Source organism: Photinus pyralis, unplaced genomic scaffold (assembly GCF_008802855.1).
Source record: "Photinus pyralis isolate 1611_PpyrPB1 unplaced genomic scaffold, Ppyr1.3 Ppyr1.4_LG1, whole genome shotgun sequence".
NCBI lineage: Eukaryota > Metazoa > Arthropoda > Insecta > Coleoptera > Lampyridae > Photinus > Photinus pyralis.
Window position 1 is genome coordinate 3122156 of NW_022170249.1, and position 17147 is coordinate 3139302.

The 17147-nt window shown below is 35.2% G+C and overlaps 4 protein-coding genes across 5 annotated transcripts; 2 read left to right on the plus strand and 2 right to left on the minus strand.

The window, feature by feature from the left end:
* Window positions 1-2019: 2019 nt before the first annotated feature.
* On the minus strand, window positions 2020-3020 carry LOC116183036 (putative nuclease HARBI1). The gene is made up of 2 exons (XM_031503637.1): window positions 2875-3020; window positions 2020-2820 (listed from the first exon to the last, which is right to left on the minus strand). The coding sequence occupies exons 1-2, from the start codon at window positions 3008-3010 to the stop codon at window positions 2288-2290; spliced, it is 669 nt and encodes a 222-aa protein (XP_031359497.1). The 5' UTR covers window positions 3011-3020; the 3' UTR covers window positions 2020-2287.
* A 4838-nt stretch (window positions 3021-7858) lies between these two features.
* Window positions 7859-9078, plus strand: LOC116158646. Its single transcript, XM_031471466.1, has 5 exons — window positions 7859-8000; window positions 8120-8290; window positions 8338-8594; window positions 8644-8839; window positions 8888-9078. The coding sequence occupies exons 1-5, from the start codon at window positions 7901-7903 to the stop codon at window positions 9019-9021; spliced, it is 858 nt and encodes a 285-aa protein (XP_031327326.1). The 5' UTR covers window positions 7859-7900; the 3' UTR covers window positions 9022-9078.
* Window positions 7908-12449, minus strand: LOC116158645 (putative nuclease HARBI1). 2 transcript variants are annotated; one of them, XM_031471465.1, is made up of 5 exons: window positions 12186-12449; window positions 10361-10495; window positions 10031-10177; window positions 9710-9977; window positions 7908-9642 (listed from the first exon to the last, which is right to left on the minus strand). In XM_031471465.1, exons 1-5 carry the CDS (start codon window positions 12317-12319, stop codon window positions 9097-9099), a joined length of 1230 nt encoding a protein of 409 aa, XP_031327325.1. In that variant the 5' UTR covers window positions 12320-12449; the 3' UTR covers window positions 7908-9096. The 2 variants fall into 2 exon arrangements, with proteins under 2 accessions (XP_031327325.1, XP_031327324.1); XM_031471464.1 differs by having other exon boundaries at window positions 9689-9977.
* LOC116158644 lies at window positions 12374-14720 on the plus strand. The gene is made up of 2 exons (XM_031471463.1): window positions 12374-12515; window positions 12572-14720. Exon 2 carries the CDS (start codon window positions 13206-13208, stop codon window positions 14481-14483), a length of 1278 nt encoding a protein of 425 aa, XP_031327323.1. The 5' UTR covers window positions 12374-12515; window positions 12572-13205; the 3' UTR covers window positions 14484-14720.
* Window positions 14721-17147: the final 2427 nt, after the last annotated feature.

Genomic DNA, 17147 nt, shown 5'->3' on the forward strand with positions numbered 1-17147 from the left:
CAACTCTAAAACATCCTTAGTCTGAGAACTACTTTCTACGAATGGCAATCTGTGGCATTTACCCTGTACGCACACTTCACATTTACAGTCTAAGTCTTTATCAGAGAAGTTTACACCCAATACCAAACCATTTTTAAGCTTATTTAAATTACTATAGTTTATGTGACCTAGCCTACGATGCCATAACATTTTCAAATTGTTTGCGATTGCATGACATGCTAAATCACTGCTTTGGGAATGCAACACCTGCACATCACTACTAGTTCCCAAATTTAACTTAAACAAATCCCTCTCAAGTTTTCCTGTTGCAATTATCTTCCGTTGCGAATCATATACTTTACACCCAACTGAGTCAAATACAACCGAGCAATTTTTCTTGACTATTTGACTTACCGACAGGAGGTTGACTTTTAAATCAGGTACGTACACTGTGTCTTTAATCACGACATTACTAGAACTGGTTATCGGTAAAACAGCAGTACCCACTTTATCAGCATGCATCACTTGATCATTTGCGGTGCTAATATTATGACCGACTGTGTCTTTAACGTCCCGTAACACTTTCAAGTTGTTTGTCATATGTACGCTAGCTGCAGAGTCTAAAAACCATTCATCTTTCTTCGTATCACACCACGGTGCCACTGAGAGTGCTGATAACAGCGCCACTTCTTTGTTTTGTTTATCCTTCTCAGGAGTCTTGCAATTTTTGGCAAAATGTCCGTACTTGTTACACTTAAAACAGCGAACATTCTTGTTCTTACCTCCAGTAGCACTGCCGAAACTCGAATTCATCTTGCCCTTTTTCATACTGTACAAAGCTACTTGTTCTGTGCTTGATTTTACATCTTGCAGGAGCTTAGTCTTAATTGAATCCCCAGTTACAGCTACACCAGAGCTTTCGATGCCCATAATCATGGGTTTATATTCATCTGGTAAGCCAGCGAGCAGGATCGTACCAACCCATTCATCGCTTACAATTAAACCCACACTGGAAAGCTTATGTGCTGTACTGACTATTTTATTGACATACTCTTCAACATTACTGTTTTCCAACCGTGTTGTGATCAGTGTGCGGAGAAGTCCTACACGACGTGTCAATCCATTATCCTCAAACGCCTTGTTTAGATTATCCCAAGCTTCCTTGGCTGTAGTTGCAGACTGGACATGAACATAATTTACTGGCTCGATTAGCAAGATTATTTTGCTCTTGGCTTTCATGACCTTCTTCGCGTCTTGCTCTTTACCACTCACACAATCCCACAGTTCTTCATGTTCTAAATAAGTTTTAACAGCGAATTTCCACGTATCGAAATTCTCCCGGCCTTTCAGCTTCTCAATAGGGGGAATTGAAGCAGTCGACATTGACATCGTGAAACGATAACTCCGATAACTTATTTAGCGGACACCGACACCTGGGCCCATAACCTGTTGGTTGAGGCAGGAACGTTGTGGAAGGAAGAAGAAGAAGATTGTGTGAACTTAATACATTTACTACAAAAACGATTACCAAAAAAGTTAAGAACACGTTTTGACAAAAAAGATGATTCATGTGGAATACATTTTAGGTTACTTCTAACAACTACCTAACTTCATGAATGCCATAGGCGTAGTTATTTTAAATCTACTCTCAACAAGGAGCATAATGCAACTTCAGGTAAAAATAGAAGAAGGTGGGAATACTTTGAAATAATGAATGATATTTTATACAAAAAGCCAGACATTGAAGCAGTGGCCACCTGTAGTAGCCACACCGGTCTTGTTAAAAGAACAGATAAAGAAAACAATTCATCTGGTCTCAACGAATTGAAAAGAAAGGATACAGAAGAAGAATCTGATTGTAGTGCTAGTAGCAGTGGTAGTGCCTCCACCTCTGGGTGTAAGAAGTTTAAAACCACTTTCACTAAAAAACGAGAATTGCAGAATGCAGTGGAAAGAAGACATCGTGAACGTCTACAACGACAAGATCGCTTCCTGAAGACATTTGAAGATTATGTCAACATTTTAAAAAAGCAGGATGACGATAATTAAAAAGTAGACATAGGTACTTATGTATATATTAGTAATAGTTTGTTTGTTGTAAGAATTTATGGTTTGTTTTGTTTGTGCTTATTATTGGAATCGTATTTTATTTATTTATTCATTTTATTTGTTATATTGTTTATTTATTATATTATTAATCTATCACTAACGCATTCATTATCATTGTCCTTTTTGTAATAGCTTGGTTTTCCTCAAATTATGGTCTACATGTGGCTCGTGTAAAATATCATTTCTTATTTCTTGCACCTCATATGTCCATTACAATGCTTTCTGGTAAATCATTATTAAAGATACACAAATTGTTTAGAATACATGAACTAACTATTAATAGGGACATTAAATCTAACCTTATTGTCTCCATATATTTCAAACGACGAAATCGACCTTTTAAATACCCAAAGGCATTTTCGATGTCGACCCTACACCGTGACAGTTTGTAATTAAAATTCATTTGATGTGCATTGGTTAAGCCCCCTAAATTCTTAAAACCAACCATTAACGTTGTAGATAATTTATACGCTAGATCGCCAATTAAATGGCTATCTTGAGGAAATTCTATCTCATTATTGATAATGCGGTAGTACAAATCAGACTTTCTAAACATCCTCATGTCATGCATAGATCCAGGTTCACCAGCATACACATCGAGAAACACTTTGGAGTGGTCACAAACACCTTGCAACAAAACAGAATGGTAATTTTTCCTGTTGCAATAAGAATTTGGATGTTCCTGTGGTTTTTTAATTCTTATGTGGCACCCATCAATTGCTCCGATTATTCCTATAATAGATATAAAAATTGATCTATATATTTTATAAATTGAATTGCACCAACCTGGAAAGCCATTTACACTTTGAAATTCATTCATTATTCTCTGGCATCGTGCCCCAATTGGCCATGAAATTATGTGATGTACATTATTTACACGCAATAAGTGTTTACAAGTTCTATACAATAGGTCCCAAAACATGTACTTTTCGTAATGCCGAATCGATCAACAACAGATCTAAAATTTATGGTGCCATAGATATTCTCTCGGATATTCTGTATGAATAGTATAATTACCGAAATGACTCTATGTTTGCTAAACACCAAAGCAGATTTCTGCCGATATGGTAACACAAGTTAAGCGAAAAATTACAAATATTTTATTTGAATCGCAAGATTAAATTAGGTTAGTTTAAAAATTTAATGCAATAAGTCATTTCTTAGTTTTTATTTTGTTGAAGTTTGTTAGTAAAAATGTGTAGGTAATATGCTTAAAATTAGTTAAAGGTTTCATAGGAATTAAAAGTAAAAATTAGTTCCAATATCTACATAGGGTGAAGTGGTGTAAAAATGAGACAACCAAAATTATGGGTAAAAATGAGACACTTACATAATTGCAACTAAAGATCATTTTAATCCCACAACAAAACGACAATAATAAAATCTGGATATAGTAAAACCTAAAGTCATATTTATTCAAAAATTAAATATAAACCACCAATGATTAAACGAATCGTACTTTATGTGTTACAATTTATGCGCCAAAAACTTTTAAAATCGTTGATCAATCTTTTACGGTCATGACGAATCCAGACGTCGGAATTGTTCGGCGAAGGTCGCAAAATGAAGCCGTTGCCATAAGCATTCAGTAAAACGCGCGCGAACAGTGTATTACCATTGAATAATAAATCTGAATAGAAGGTCAGTGAGATAGGAGAAAAGGTGGCCAGTATTCATTATCTAGAATGTGCTGGTATCGTACGGCAAGTAACAAAACGTGATTAAAGGAAACTCTTCAACATTTTTTAATTCATACAATATAGCCGAGATACTCACTTCAAAATGAGTAGAGAGGTGAGAGAGAATGTTTTGACTACGGTGACATCATGCCATTGATAAACTTACGCACGTCGGTAACTGGATACCTTTGATACAACGATCGTCTAAATATAGTTTTCAGATGAATATCCGACTTAATTTTTTAAGAAGTTATAAGTTCTTAATTCAATAATAATAACAGCGTTGTTGCAGAACGTAAAAAGTCAATTATTGGATACGAGATAATTAGACAACAATATGCTATGATAATATGATAAAGGGTCCGTTCACTTAGCCAAAAATGAACTAATTTTTTTTACGTATTGTGCCTCAATAATCATTTGTGCTCAATAGTGCATTTATGCGCACCGTTTGTGCCTTTTTGGTTTTGGAGATAATAGGACAAATCAAATGGGGGCAACTTAAATCGTTATTTTTTTGTTATTTGTGACATTTTCAACTAACTACATACGAAATTAGATCATTCACTAATAGTAGTAGGCGAGAGACACTTTGTAACCCCAAGGCCCATTCTCCAAACGAGTACCTTATAACTTTTGTTTGAAAAGTTATTTTAAGCTTTTGTTCCTTAACTCATCCAGTATGTACACAACCAATTTCGTGGAATTCTCTCCATTTTCGTTGTCCGGCCAAGAATTGCAGTGGAACTTTTTTTTCGAATTTTCAAAAACTAATTCCAGATTCGTGATTTTTATGTTCAAAAACCCCCAGGCACCAAATTTCGTCGAAGCAGGGGTGCGCCCTTCCGTGATAGGAATTTTGAAAATTTTTTTCAAAATCGGAAAGGGCATACCCGAAAACCTAATTAAAAACGTGTCACTCATCTATGTAACTTGAGTGATTGTTTAAGGTACGGTGAAAATTTTTTTGCGGTTTTAGGTCACTAAGCAGGTCTATTTTAAGAATCCGCCCAAAAATGTCTGCAAAAAATACAAAAATTAAATTTTTTAAAAATATGGGCATGTAGCACATCGATTTTAGAGTTTTGAAGTTTTCTGAATTTAAATTTTTAGTAAAAAATGTTTTTGGGGGCGTTTTGGAGGAGTGGGGGGTGTTTTTAAGGGGTGGGTTTTTATATTTTTTCAATATTAACGTGTCGTACATCGATTTATATGTTTTTTATGGATAAGGATCCCGAATTCCATATCAAAATGGAGGTACAGCAAGTTATTCAATGTTAAAAAAGTAGAACGACGCCGACAGACGGCCCGAAAATAACATAAAACGCGCGGTACGCCTCGCCCGCGCTGCACGACATCATTTTAATAAAAAGATAATAATTTTGACGCTATCTTGTATATCTTTCTAGGATTTATTCAAAAATCATACTTTGACATCAAAATTGTAATCTCCACCCCAAGAAACCTATAAAAAGACGTATTGCACTTGTTATAATTATCCTCCCCCCGGCCCTCTATCACCCAATTTTCACCCTGTATAACCAACTTTAAATGACATCCTTACCTTTCCATGTCTGTATATATTAGAAGTTTTAGTTTTTGTTAAGATGAATTCAGATATTTTCAATCGTCTGAACGTTAATCATCAATACAACACAAGGTATGGTCATAAGCTGCAGTATGAAAGACATAATCTGGAAAAGTATAAACAAGTATAAATTGTGCACAACTCTTGTACAGATAAAGCGCATTTTTTTAACCGAAATAGCTTTTGTTTTGACATCACTAATTGATATATTTCTTGCAGACGTCTCAATCGCCCTTTGTGAGTACCACGAACTTATAAATTTAAGATGGACTGTTAATGCTGAATTGACAAATGACACCTACATGGGGGCCGCCATGATGTGCACTCACATGGCGCGAAATTCAAATCAACTAATAAACAAGCATTAAAACCCAACATTAACCTCACATTTTCTAAATAAATTACTGTGACACATGTCATTTTCCAAGGCTGCAATAGTCTCAAAACTTGAGCACTAGGAAAATTCCCCTAGAAAATAACTAGAATGTGCACATCATGGCGGCGCCCATGCTAGGGCCATTTCTACCTCTATGCAACTGTTTGATCAGCAGTCCATCTTAAGTTCGTGTGAGTACCCTCTTCCGACAATCCGATCTTGAGGTATAAGGGAATATACCTAATCACGATAAGAGGTTGAGGAGGAGGGCTATGGTTGGTAGAAATTAATTCCTTTCGTTGTGACTCTTTTCATTAGAGTATCATGATGAAGGATAAAACCAGTTCCACCCCCCTCCCCCCCGCTCCGGCACCCACTGATCTCGAAAATGAGTCGCCCGGAAAAGCTATAGTTTGTACAAATCAGTTTATTTTGATGAGACCTAAGCGTTCACTTAGCCCCAGGCTTAGCCCCCATTTGATTTTTCCTATTATCTCCGAAACCAAAAAGGCACAAACGATGAGTATGAAAGCACGATTAAACACAATCGAAGTACTACGCAATACCGTCGATGAACTATCAAAAAGTTTAATTTTTGGGAGGGCTAAGCGTTCACTTAGCCCCCATTTGATTTTTTCGATTATCTGCAAAACCAAAAAAGCACAAACGGTGCGCATAAATGCACAATTGAGGCACAATACATAAAAAAATTGGTTCATTTTTAGGCTAATGGGGGGCTAAGTGAACGGACCCTATGATAAATGTATGTTCTCTTGATTTATTTTTTGACGGTCATTCCATTGAATGCGATTGACGACTGCGTCTTTTCTCTTGCTATGGAAATTCATAATAGCTTTGAAATTTCTTATTCGATCCGTAAACTCCAGAACTTAAGAGGCCGTTCTCTGCATACGACTAGGAAAGCGCTTCAATAGAAATTATATGGGTCGAATAGCGTGTCTAGGTGTGGGACTTAGTATAACATTTTGAGTAAATTGGATTCTATACCGTGTTGTTAGGTGCCGATGTAAAGATAAAGGACACATCTATGCCTCTATTGTAACAGATTTTTGATTTAATACTCGAATTTTGCATAAATAATTGTAGAATTACTTGATATTTATGGTATTTTCAGGTGCCGTAATTATTAATATTTAAAAAATATCAAAAATATGTTACAAGAGAGACGTAGAAAAAGGTTTAGAAGCAAACGTGCCGGCATGGCGTTTTCGAGTCTTCGTTTCGTAAAAGTGCAATACAATTTCTTTCATGAAGCCGATTCGATTTAAAAAACCTTTCATTTCACATCATAATAGATTATATTGCACTTCTCTCATTTGAATTTTAAAGTTGTTGTTTAAAGTAGTACTTAATTCCAAATTTTGTCTCAAAAACAAGTTATTTGTGCATTTATATACGGAAACAGCAATTAAACAATATCTGTAAATGCTCGCACAACTGACAGTATATTGCATATTCTGAAATATCCCAAAACATTGTCTATAGGTACAATAATAGTAAAGTTTAATTTCGATCTCAAAGTCTACATAAGGTAAGATCGTTGGAATCAAGATTTACTTGTAAGTTGATAACTTTGACGTCATTTCCTAAGAGGTGTGCAAATAATAACATGTATTACGTAAGCATAAGTTTGTAAATACAGAGATAATATTGCAATACGATCTTCACCTGCTGTTATAACTCCCACGCAGTCTACGAGATAAGTACGCGAAAGTAGCGTCATCTAAAGAAATCTAATCACTTTGATTTAGTTGAGTAGGTGGTATAAAACCTCGATTAAAATTTAGTTACTTTTAATAAGCGGAGTTTGTCCCAGAGGGCAACCTACGGAGAAACTCCGTTAAAGTAGACCCTTCAAAAAGCATTGCGTTGTCTTTCTATTCAGATTTATTATTCAATGGTATTACTGAGGGTACGGTCGGAAATTTACTTCAAGTGCTACATTTACTAAAAATACACAAATCTGCGGTTATAAATTTACTGCTATATTACTGAAAATAACATCCTACTTGAATGCACGCATGCGCGAGATTTACTCCAGTTTACTCACTTTACTTCTGAAAAATACCTGGTGTAAACGAAGTAAATGTAAACACGTTTTGAGGTTATATTTTTGTGAAAGTAAAATAGTGTGAATTTTTCTGAAATATGGACATGGAGACGCGAGAATTAGTTTTAGTAGACGTCGAACACAAAAAACAATATAAACTAATGCTGAGTGTTGAAGATCATGCAAGGGCAACACAAGGTATGTTAGTATGTAAACCAAAAAAGATGCATAATTACCTACAATTGTTATGTATTCATATCAATTATATATACAATAATTATGTTACTTTGACTTACTAATATTTCTCTAACTTGTAGACATGGCATTTGCATCTACTTTATTGCAACATGCTGTAATTAATGGAATGCACAATAATGCCACGGAAGATCACACGGATTCAGCTGCTGATGTCGAGGCTGCTGTGCACGATAATCCCACTGAAGGTTACACAGAACCAACTTCGCCACAAAGCGGATACGATACTGATGGTAAGTACACTGATAAGTGAAATATTTATAACAAGATTTGTACTTAGATTTATGCCGTTGGTCCTTTGAAGGAGTAACTTTGTTGTTAAACCTGTATGGAGAAAAACAGGATGTATTAGTGAAGGGGAAGGTGAAACAAAAAGCTTTTTGGAATAGTATTGCCGAATTAATGGCTAAACATGGTTATACGTACACTGCCAGTCAGTGTAAGACAAAACTTGCAACTTTGAAAAGGCAATATAAAAAGGTCAAGGACCATAATAAAGTATCGGGAAATGATAGAAAAGATTGGCCGTATTTGGAAGTAAGTATTTTGTATGGATACACATAAATATTTATGGTATTATAATTAGGCAATGGATGAAATATTTTCTTCTCAACCATGGTTAGTACCAGTTTCTTTAGCCAGTAGTAGTAGTGCGAGCGTAAATAGTGCTGCCAGTAGTAGCTCTACCAGTACATCAATTACACCTTCTACCTCAGCAACATGTGCAATAGCGAACAAAAATTCACCAAAAACGGAGGGGAAGAAAAAACAATCACCAAAAAGTATGAACTCATAAATTTAAATGTTTTATTTTTTATTTCGCTTTGTAGAGAATAGAAAATTGGTGGACATTTTAAACAAGTTGCGAGAAGATAAAGAAAAGCATCATAAAGAAAGAATGGAGAAAAGTACAGAAGCATTAAGTTTATTACGCACACTTGTTGATAACATTTCGAAAAAGTAATGATACTAATACCTAATTATTTTTATTAATGTATAATAAATTTATTTTCATTCGTATCCTCGTTATTTGTAAAAATCATGCACCAATTTGCATAGGTAATTCAGCAGCGATTACATCCCGTTTTCTTATGGCTACATCTCTTCCTCCACCATCCGGTTCTCGTGTTGCCAGTATTTCCACAGCACTTGCATTATTTGAAATAGCTACAGCTAATGGTTGAAATTGGTCTTGTTTTAAAAGGCAGATATTGTGAAGAATGCAACACGTTATGATGTACTTTGGTATAAGATCTTCTCGTGTCATTGGTAGAGTATCTAACAATCTCCGCATTCTGCCTTTGAGAAGTCCAAATGCCCTTTCGATTGCCATTCTTGTAGATGAGTGACACATGTTAAAATTTTTTTGTATGTCTGTTAAATGACCATTGTCTTTAAATGGTACCATAAGATGCTTATGCAACTTATATGCTGCGTCTCCCAAAATGTGTACATCATCTGGAAATTGTGTGTCATTTCTAAAAAATTCTGGTAAATCCGAGTTTTGGAATACTCGCTGATCATGGACAGCTCCCGGATATCCAGTAAAACAATGAATAAACATTCCATTTTCGTTACAGACGGCCTACAATAAAAGTAGTAAGCTAACAGCTAACTACACAAGCATGTACCTGCAGAAAATAACTACCTACCTGTAATTGCATTGAATGATACCCTTTTCGATTCACATAAGCTTCTGCATTATTCTTAGGAGCAGTTATGCTAATATGGGTGCCATCAATTGCACCTATAACATTTGGAAAGCCTTTTACAGCTCGAAATACTCTTATACTTGTTTCCATTTCATCTGCTATTGGCCATTTTATAAATGTATGTACATGATCATACAACGCTTTTACTACTCTTCTTACGGAGATAACGGCAGTTGCTTTTCCGACATTAAAACGATCCGATACAGATCTATTAAAAGGTCATTGAAAATAGGTAGATAAAAGTAGAAACTGTAGACCCACCTATAGGAATCAGGTGTTCCAAGAATCCACAACGTAAGCAGCAATTGTGTTTCTGGGGATACACTTGGTCGTCCAGGTTTTACCACGTTTTCACTAATTTTTGGTCCAATTAAAGACAAAATAAAGTCAAATGTTTTTCGTTGCATTCTACAAATATTACAATTAGTGACTTAATACTTTAATTGACCTTATTCTTATTGTATAGTAGGCTAACAACGACCCACTATACAAACACAGACAGCCGTGCTGTACCAGAGGCTTACTTGGGATTTGAAACCCCAGAACCCTTGTAACACACAGTTTGAACTAACTATATAACTCCATACCTACCTAAAATGTGATTGGAATTGATCATCTGAATATAAATGAACCACATTTTCCACATAATGTTCAATTCTCGTTAAACGAGTGGAATCACTCACATTCATCAAATGTGTTAATACTAGAAATTCATCATCATCAGAACTTGAATCGGGGTACGTTACGCTAACAAGCTCCCCAGGTATGATCATGAAATTGATAGAAATGGATAGAGGACACTTTAATAACACGTTTAGAATAAAAAAATTTGCGGAAGAGGGCCTAAATTTTCCACAATCTTAATTAAAAGTTCACCTCATTTTCTGGAAATCTGGTGTTATTTTACGTATATTTTGTAATTCTTAAGTTGGCGAAACTGAAAAATTTTATGTGACAACTCTTTTTCCACTAATAAACACAGGTGACAGTAAATTTGTGTAGGGGGTTATGTTAACTTCTTCGTCTACTAAAATGAAATGTGCTGGATTTAACGTGTATATTAATAGAATGTAATAAAAGTAGTACAACAGGTATAATATACAATACAATTTTAGGTTTTGTTCGACTTAAACACCAAATAAGCGACACTTCCATGTGACTGACATTTTAATAACACCACTTTTTGAAACTTATACAATCTAAACTTGAATGCATCAGGGAAGAAGGATGTCGTAGAGAAGGTTGCATGTGGCAAAAATCGATTTCTTGGTATCGCTCACCGAGAGGGGAAACCCGGGCACTTCCTGCATGTTTCATATGAATCGCTGCTTAGCATCCACCGCCTAATACGTTCGAGAGGGGAAGGAACATCTCTCGCATTTCCCATGGATCGCAGCTACGTTAGCGATCGCCGCTTAACTTGGAACGCCTTTTTCGTATCCATCGCCGCTTAACTTGGAACGCCTTTTTCGTATCGATCGCCGCTTAGCATCCACCGCCTAATACGGTCGAGAGGGGAAGGAACATCTCTCGCATTTTCCATGGATCGCAGCGTTAGCGATCGCCGCTTAACTTGGAACGCCTTTTTCGTATCCATCGCCGCTTAACTTGGAACGCCTTTTTCGTATCGATCGCCGCTTAGCATCCACCGCCTAATACGGTCGAGAGGGGAAGGAACATCTCTCGCATTTTCCATGGATCGCAGCTACGTTAGCGATCGCCGCTTAACTTGGAACGCCTTTTTCGTATCGATCGCCGCTTAACTTGGAACGCCTTTTCCGTATCGATCGCTGCTTAACTTGGAACGCCTTTTTCGTATCGATCGCCGCTTAACTTGGAACGCCTTTTTCGTATCGATCGCCGCTTAACTTGGAACGCCTTTTTCGTATCGATCGCCGCTTAGCATCCACCGCCTAATACGGTCGAGGGGGGAAGGAACATCTCTCGCATTTCCCATGGATCGCAGCTACGTTAGCGATCGCCGCTTAACTTGGAACGCCTTTTTCGTATCCATCGCCGCTTAGCATCCATCGCCTAATACGGTCGAGAGGGGAAGGAACAAAACATGTAGGGAACTGCTTACTACTATTATGATATAATTAAAAACACATGTAGAATACTTGTACATCATTATTTAATGTTTATTATATCGTGAAAAAATAACATAACCTCTTAAGAAATTAAAGTTGGCACCGAGGAATTTTAAGAACACTATAACCAACTTAAAATCAACAATGTAATTTGAATAATATAACCTCACTTACGACGAAATGAAGTGAACTTTGAATGAAGATTGTGGAAAATGTAAGGCTTCTTCCGCAAATTTTTTAACTGATAACGTGTAATTAAGGTGTCCTCTATCCATTTCTATCAATTTCATGATCATACCTGGGGAGCTTGTTAGCGCAACGTAACCCTTGAATCGTCCAAAATACTCAAAATATTATTAACAATTAAAGGAACTATACTTTCAGAATCCATTGTGGCAATAAGGCAATATACACAATAGAGAATAATTGAGGTTAAGTAGGTATCAGTTGTCAAAAGCATATAATTGCAAAACAAGCGGTCGAAAATTATTACAGCATCTTCAGTATTTTGAGTAAAATTTAATAAATAACCGCTTTACTGCGATTGCATTACTTTAATTACTGATACTTTTTGAAGTAAATTTCCGACCGTACCCTGAATGAATTGTTTGTACCACGTGCAAGGTCAGTGGGGTAAATTTAAGACACCGGCTTGGGTAAATATGAGACGAGCTGTGGGGTAAAAATGATACATAATTTTATACAATTTTAGGTTCCCGAAAGTTAAAATGCCTAGATGTTACGTTTCGAAAGTGAAAAATTACACGGAAGAAGATCTGCAAAAGGCGCTTACTTTAATTAAAGAAGGTGAATTGTCTATTCGAGCTGCTTCAAAGAAATTTGGGATTGATAAATCAAAATTAAGCCGCTGCATTCATAATAAAAATAATGCAAAACGAGGACGAAAGCAAGTCTTATCTGTGAGAAAGATTTAACCCAAAAATTAACTATATTGGCAAAATGGGGGTTTGCCTTATCAAAGGAGGAGGTTAAATTAGTTGTCCAAACATACGTAAATGAAAATAATTTGAAAACGGTTTTTAAAGATGGTAAACCAGGTGATGATTGGTTTCGATTGTTCTGTAAACGAAATCGTCTGAGTCAGAAAAAAATGGAACAGTTAGAAAAGGAGAACAGCCACTAGCGATCCATTTATCATATACTCTTTCTATGATCGCCTCGAAGAAACAATTAAACAGCTTGGTTTAGAAGATAAACCCTCGCATATCTTTAATTTGGACGAGACAAGCTTCAATTTAGATCCAGGCAGGATCAAAGGTGTTGCTGCGGTGGGCCAAAAAGTTCATAGGAGTATCGAAGGATCTGGTAAAGAAAATATAACGACAATGGCTTGTATTTCTGCTAGTGGATTATTATTATCACCGCTAATTATATATCAAGGTCAAAACCTATGGAGCTCATGGAAAGGGTCAAATGACTTGGAAGGGACCTGTTACGCTGTTTCAGAAAAAGGTTGGATGACCACCGCCGTTTTTAATGGTTGGTTCTCCAAATTTTTTGCAATGGTTTCAGAAAGGCCACTTTTGGTGATAATGGATGGTCATGTTTCTCACCTGGATAAAGGAACCATTGACCTTGCCATACAAAACAATATCACTTTGTTTAAATTACCACCCCATGCGACAGATATATTACAACCGTTAGACAAATGTTGCTTTGGTCCATTGAAGCTTAAATGGAATCAAAAGCTTTTAGAATGGCAGCGATTGAATCAGAGGAAGCTCACAAAGCCAGAATTTGCAGATATGATATGCGAGATATGGAATATAGGAATTTCAAGCTCTGTCATTAAAAAGTCTTTTGAAAGCACTGGAATATTCCCTTGCTGTAGAGACAAATATCCAGTAGAACGTTTAAATGAAATTAAATTGAAGAGATATAAAGAAAGAGCTCAAAACCCAAATCCTTTAGACGTTTTTGAATTGTATCAAGAAGAAGAAAAGGACGAAAATGCACGTGATATTTCTGAACAGGGAATTGAGCAATGCGAAACAAAGGAAAACGAAGAACCACGCCCATCAACCTCATTTGAACACATTTTGCTACAAAAAATTAATAAAACAAACCCCGAAATAAAGCGAAGGCGAAAGGTTGATTCGCAATGTGCAGTTTTAACCAGTGCCGAATACTTAAGGATGATAAATGAAAAAGAAGCTCTGCAAAAAATGAAAAAAGAACCAAAGAAAAAGATTCCTAAAGTGACTGAGTCTTCTTCGGACAATGACAGCATTCCTTACAAAGACGAAAGCGACACTGAAAATCTGACAGTTGAAGACATTGTCAATGAAGAAAATCAATCAAATGAAGATTTTTGTGTGAGTGACATTAAAAATGGAGACTACATTTTAGTGAAGTTTTGTACAAAGAAAAAAATATTACATTATGTTGCGCTCGTGGAATCTGTAGGAGAAAATGAGTGTTCTGTGTCGTATTTACGTCGAAAGGGAGACAAATTTATATTTCCCCAGATACCTGAAAAATATAATGTGCCTAAGGATGATGTAGTTTTGAAATTACCAGCCCCAGACTTTCATGGGGGCACCGCGAGAGTATCACAAAAATTTGTATTTTCTATTGCTTTTGATAAATTTAATGTGAACTAAAGCTTATGTTAAAGATTTACTTTATTTTCGAACTTTGTGTCAACATGGTTACCATATTTCTTCATGATGAGTTAAATCAAATATTTCTTTTTATTATTATTAGGTTTTTGTGTGTATTTTTTTAAGTAAACTGAGAAAAAATATATAAATGAGTGTCTCACATTTACCCACAATGTATTAGTATTACCCCAAGGATGATAGGCAACGCACTCTATTTAATAAATGCCTGAAAACGTAGTGTCTCATTTTTAGACGTACCATGTCTCATTTTTAACCTAAAAGGTGTGTAGAAATGAGACACAATTTTAATTTTTTTTTCTAAAACACGCAATAATTTACTCAAATGTATTAATTAAATGTTATTCCTCATCAAATTCTATATGAAATGGCCATTTTTCTGAAAATTTAGAGAAACAAGAACCACTCGAAAAATCAAAAGTTACGTTAAACGTCTCATTTTTACACCACTTGACCCTATATAAATTGGTAATTAGCATCCACAACGAACGCCCAATAGTACGATGCTGTGCTGGCCTTTATAATTGTAAAATGAGGATCCTTCACTTCTTTTGGCTTTAAAAACAACATGCTTGCCATCCATGGCTCCAAGAACATTGGGTAAATTCCAAATATTTTGGAAATCTTGAGCAATGTTTAGCCATTCTGCAGCTGTATTCGGTACCTATAAAAAGAGAGCGATTTGTATCTAGAAAGTCTCAATGTCGTATTACTTACTTTAAGATATTCTTCAGATAAGGAGTGATAAATTGCACGACAAACTTCTGGAACAAACAATGAAATTGTCGACTCTGCCTGCCTAAATGAATACATTAAGCTTCTATAACTCTCCCCAGTAGCGAGAAACCTCACTGTTATTATTAATTTATCTCTTGATGAGATTGCTTCTCGAAAGTACGTGTCCTTTTTTTGAATATAAGGTGTAACTAATTCCAAGAGTTTATTAAATGTTGGCTCATCTATACGCAAAAATTGTTTAAATTGTTCCGGATCCTCTTGAAATTCTTGATTCACTAAATTTAAGTTGCCTCGTTTTACAAGACATCCCCGGAGTACCAGTCTATACCACTTTACAATGCCCTTCCGGACAAATGAAAAGCGGCCTAAACCTTGGCCAATTTCAAAACAGGATTAAGGCATTCTTGTTGGATAGAGTCATCTACCGCGAGCGTGAATTTGTTACGACTATGTGTTCGTTTTCTTTGTAATTACCTGTGTGTCTGTGTCTGTTATATTTATATGTTATATTTATATATCTACTATTTTTTATTATTTATTGACGTGTAAATAATTGTTATTGCAATTCTACTTACTAATAAATTTATGATTATGATTATTACTCTCAATTTTGAGCATAATTTGTAAGAAGCATTATGTATCCAAATGCAATAGTTTCAGAGTTATCGGGTTTTGAAAATAAAAGATATTGCTTTAAAATGTATTTAATAAAGAACAATAATTCATTAATTATTGTTCTTTATTAAATACATTTTAAAGCAATATCTTTTATTTTCAAAACCCGATAACTCTGAAACACGTTACGGAATTTCTTTTGAAAACATTGTGGTTCTGAACAGACTCGTTTGTGAGGTTTGTTATTATTGTTTGGAATCATTAATTATTGTTTTTTGTTCAATTATTACTGAATCTTAAAATAAGTTTATTTTCAAAACTCGATAACCTGGAAACGATTGAATTTTGGTACATTATTCTTATTACAAATTTTGCTTAAAGTTTAGAGAAGAATTGAAATATTGAGTACAAGGTGTAATTTTTTTCGCATATAATGGCTAATGTAGCATAAACAACTACAAAAAAGTTTGTTAGTTTCTTAGTTTTTGAGAAATTTTCAACTGAAAACTTGAATAATTTTTTTAAACTTGCACATTTTTGCGAAAAGTAAGCCCCATAGCAAATACAAATCTCGCTGAAAGACATGAACGATTTCTACTTGGCTATGTGTAAGGATACTTTACAATTTACACAAAAAATTAGCCATGTACCGATAACTCACATTATTTTTCTGTAGCCAGACTATTACCCTAGAGAAGGGCTATTACGTTTTTCAAAGGCGGGAATGGACTAGCAAGATTCCCGCGCGAGTTGCTGTCTGATAGCACGTGCGTCTTTTTCTTTTCTTCAGCAGTAGTTTCAACCATTGCTTTCTTTACCGATTCTTCAACCTTCTTTATTGTTTTTGATTTGAGTATTTCTGCCACTCTATATATTGTCATGTTTAACCCTACAGTACTTACATATATTTTATCGTTTATAATAATAATAACCAGTAACAGTGGCATAACATACAAAAACACGAAATAAATCACCTACAGCAACAAAATATAAAAGAAAGTACACAAATAAAGCATCTCAAATTGTACGATAAAAGTAAGGTAAGTAATCGAATCAAAGGCAGTTAAATTCATAAAAACAAAACACACGACACATCATAAATGCAAGTGGGAAACATGATTAATCAATTTAGTACAAAAACACATTAAAATACATCTACGATCAAATGAAATAAAACAACTCGTAAAATAATAAATTGCATATACATAGGAAAACATCAAAATGGCGTGACCACTCCAGCCTCAATTAATATAAATTAATTTAACACAAAAAGTACATGTGAGAATGCCAATA

Coding starts and splice junctions, on each gene's coding strand:
- LOC116183036 (XM_031503637.1), bottom strand. CDS start 3,010: ATGTTTTGGGACCTATTGTATAGAACTTGTAAACACTTATTGCGTGTA. Junction 2,821..2,874: donor AAGTGTAAATGGCTTTCCAG/GTTGGTGCAATT, acceptor TATCTATTATAG/GAATAATCGGAGCAATTGAT.
- LOC116158644 (XM_031471463.1), top strand. CDS start 13,206: ATGGCTTGTATTTCTGCTAGTGGATTATTATTATCACCGCTAATTATA.
- LOC116158645 (XM_031471464.1), bottom strand. CDS start 12,319: ATGCTTTTGACAACTGATACCTACTTAACCTCAATTATTCTCTATTGT. Junction 10,496..12,185: donor AGTATTTTGGACGATTCAAG/GGTTACGTTGCG, acceptor CCCCGATTCAAG/TTCTGATGATGATGAATTTC. Junction 10,178..10,360: donor CAATTCCAATCACATTTTAG/GTAGGTATGGAG, acceptor TAATATTTGTAG/AATGCAACGAAAAACATTTG.
- LOC116158646 (XM_031471466.1), top strand. CDS start 7,901: ATGGACATGGAGACGCGAGAATTAGTTTTAGTAGACGTCGAACACAAA. Junction 8,001..8,119: donor TCATGCAAGGGCAACACAAG/GTATGTTAGTAT, acceptor TCTAACTTGTAG/ACATGGCATTTGCATCTACT. Junction 8,595..8,643: donor AAGATTGGCCGTATTTGGAA/GTAAGTATTTTG, acceptor TATTATAATTAG/GCAATGGATGAAATATTTTC.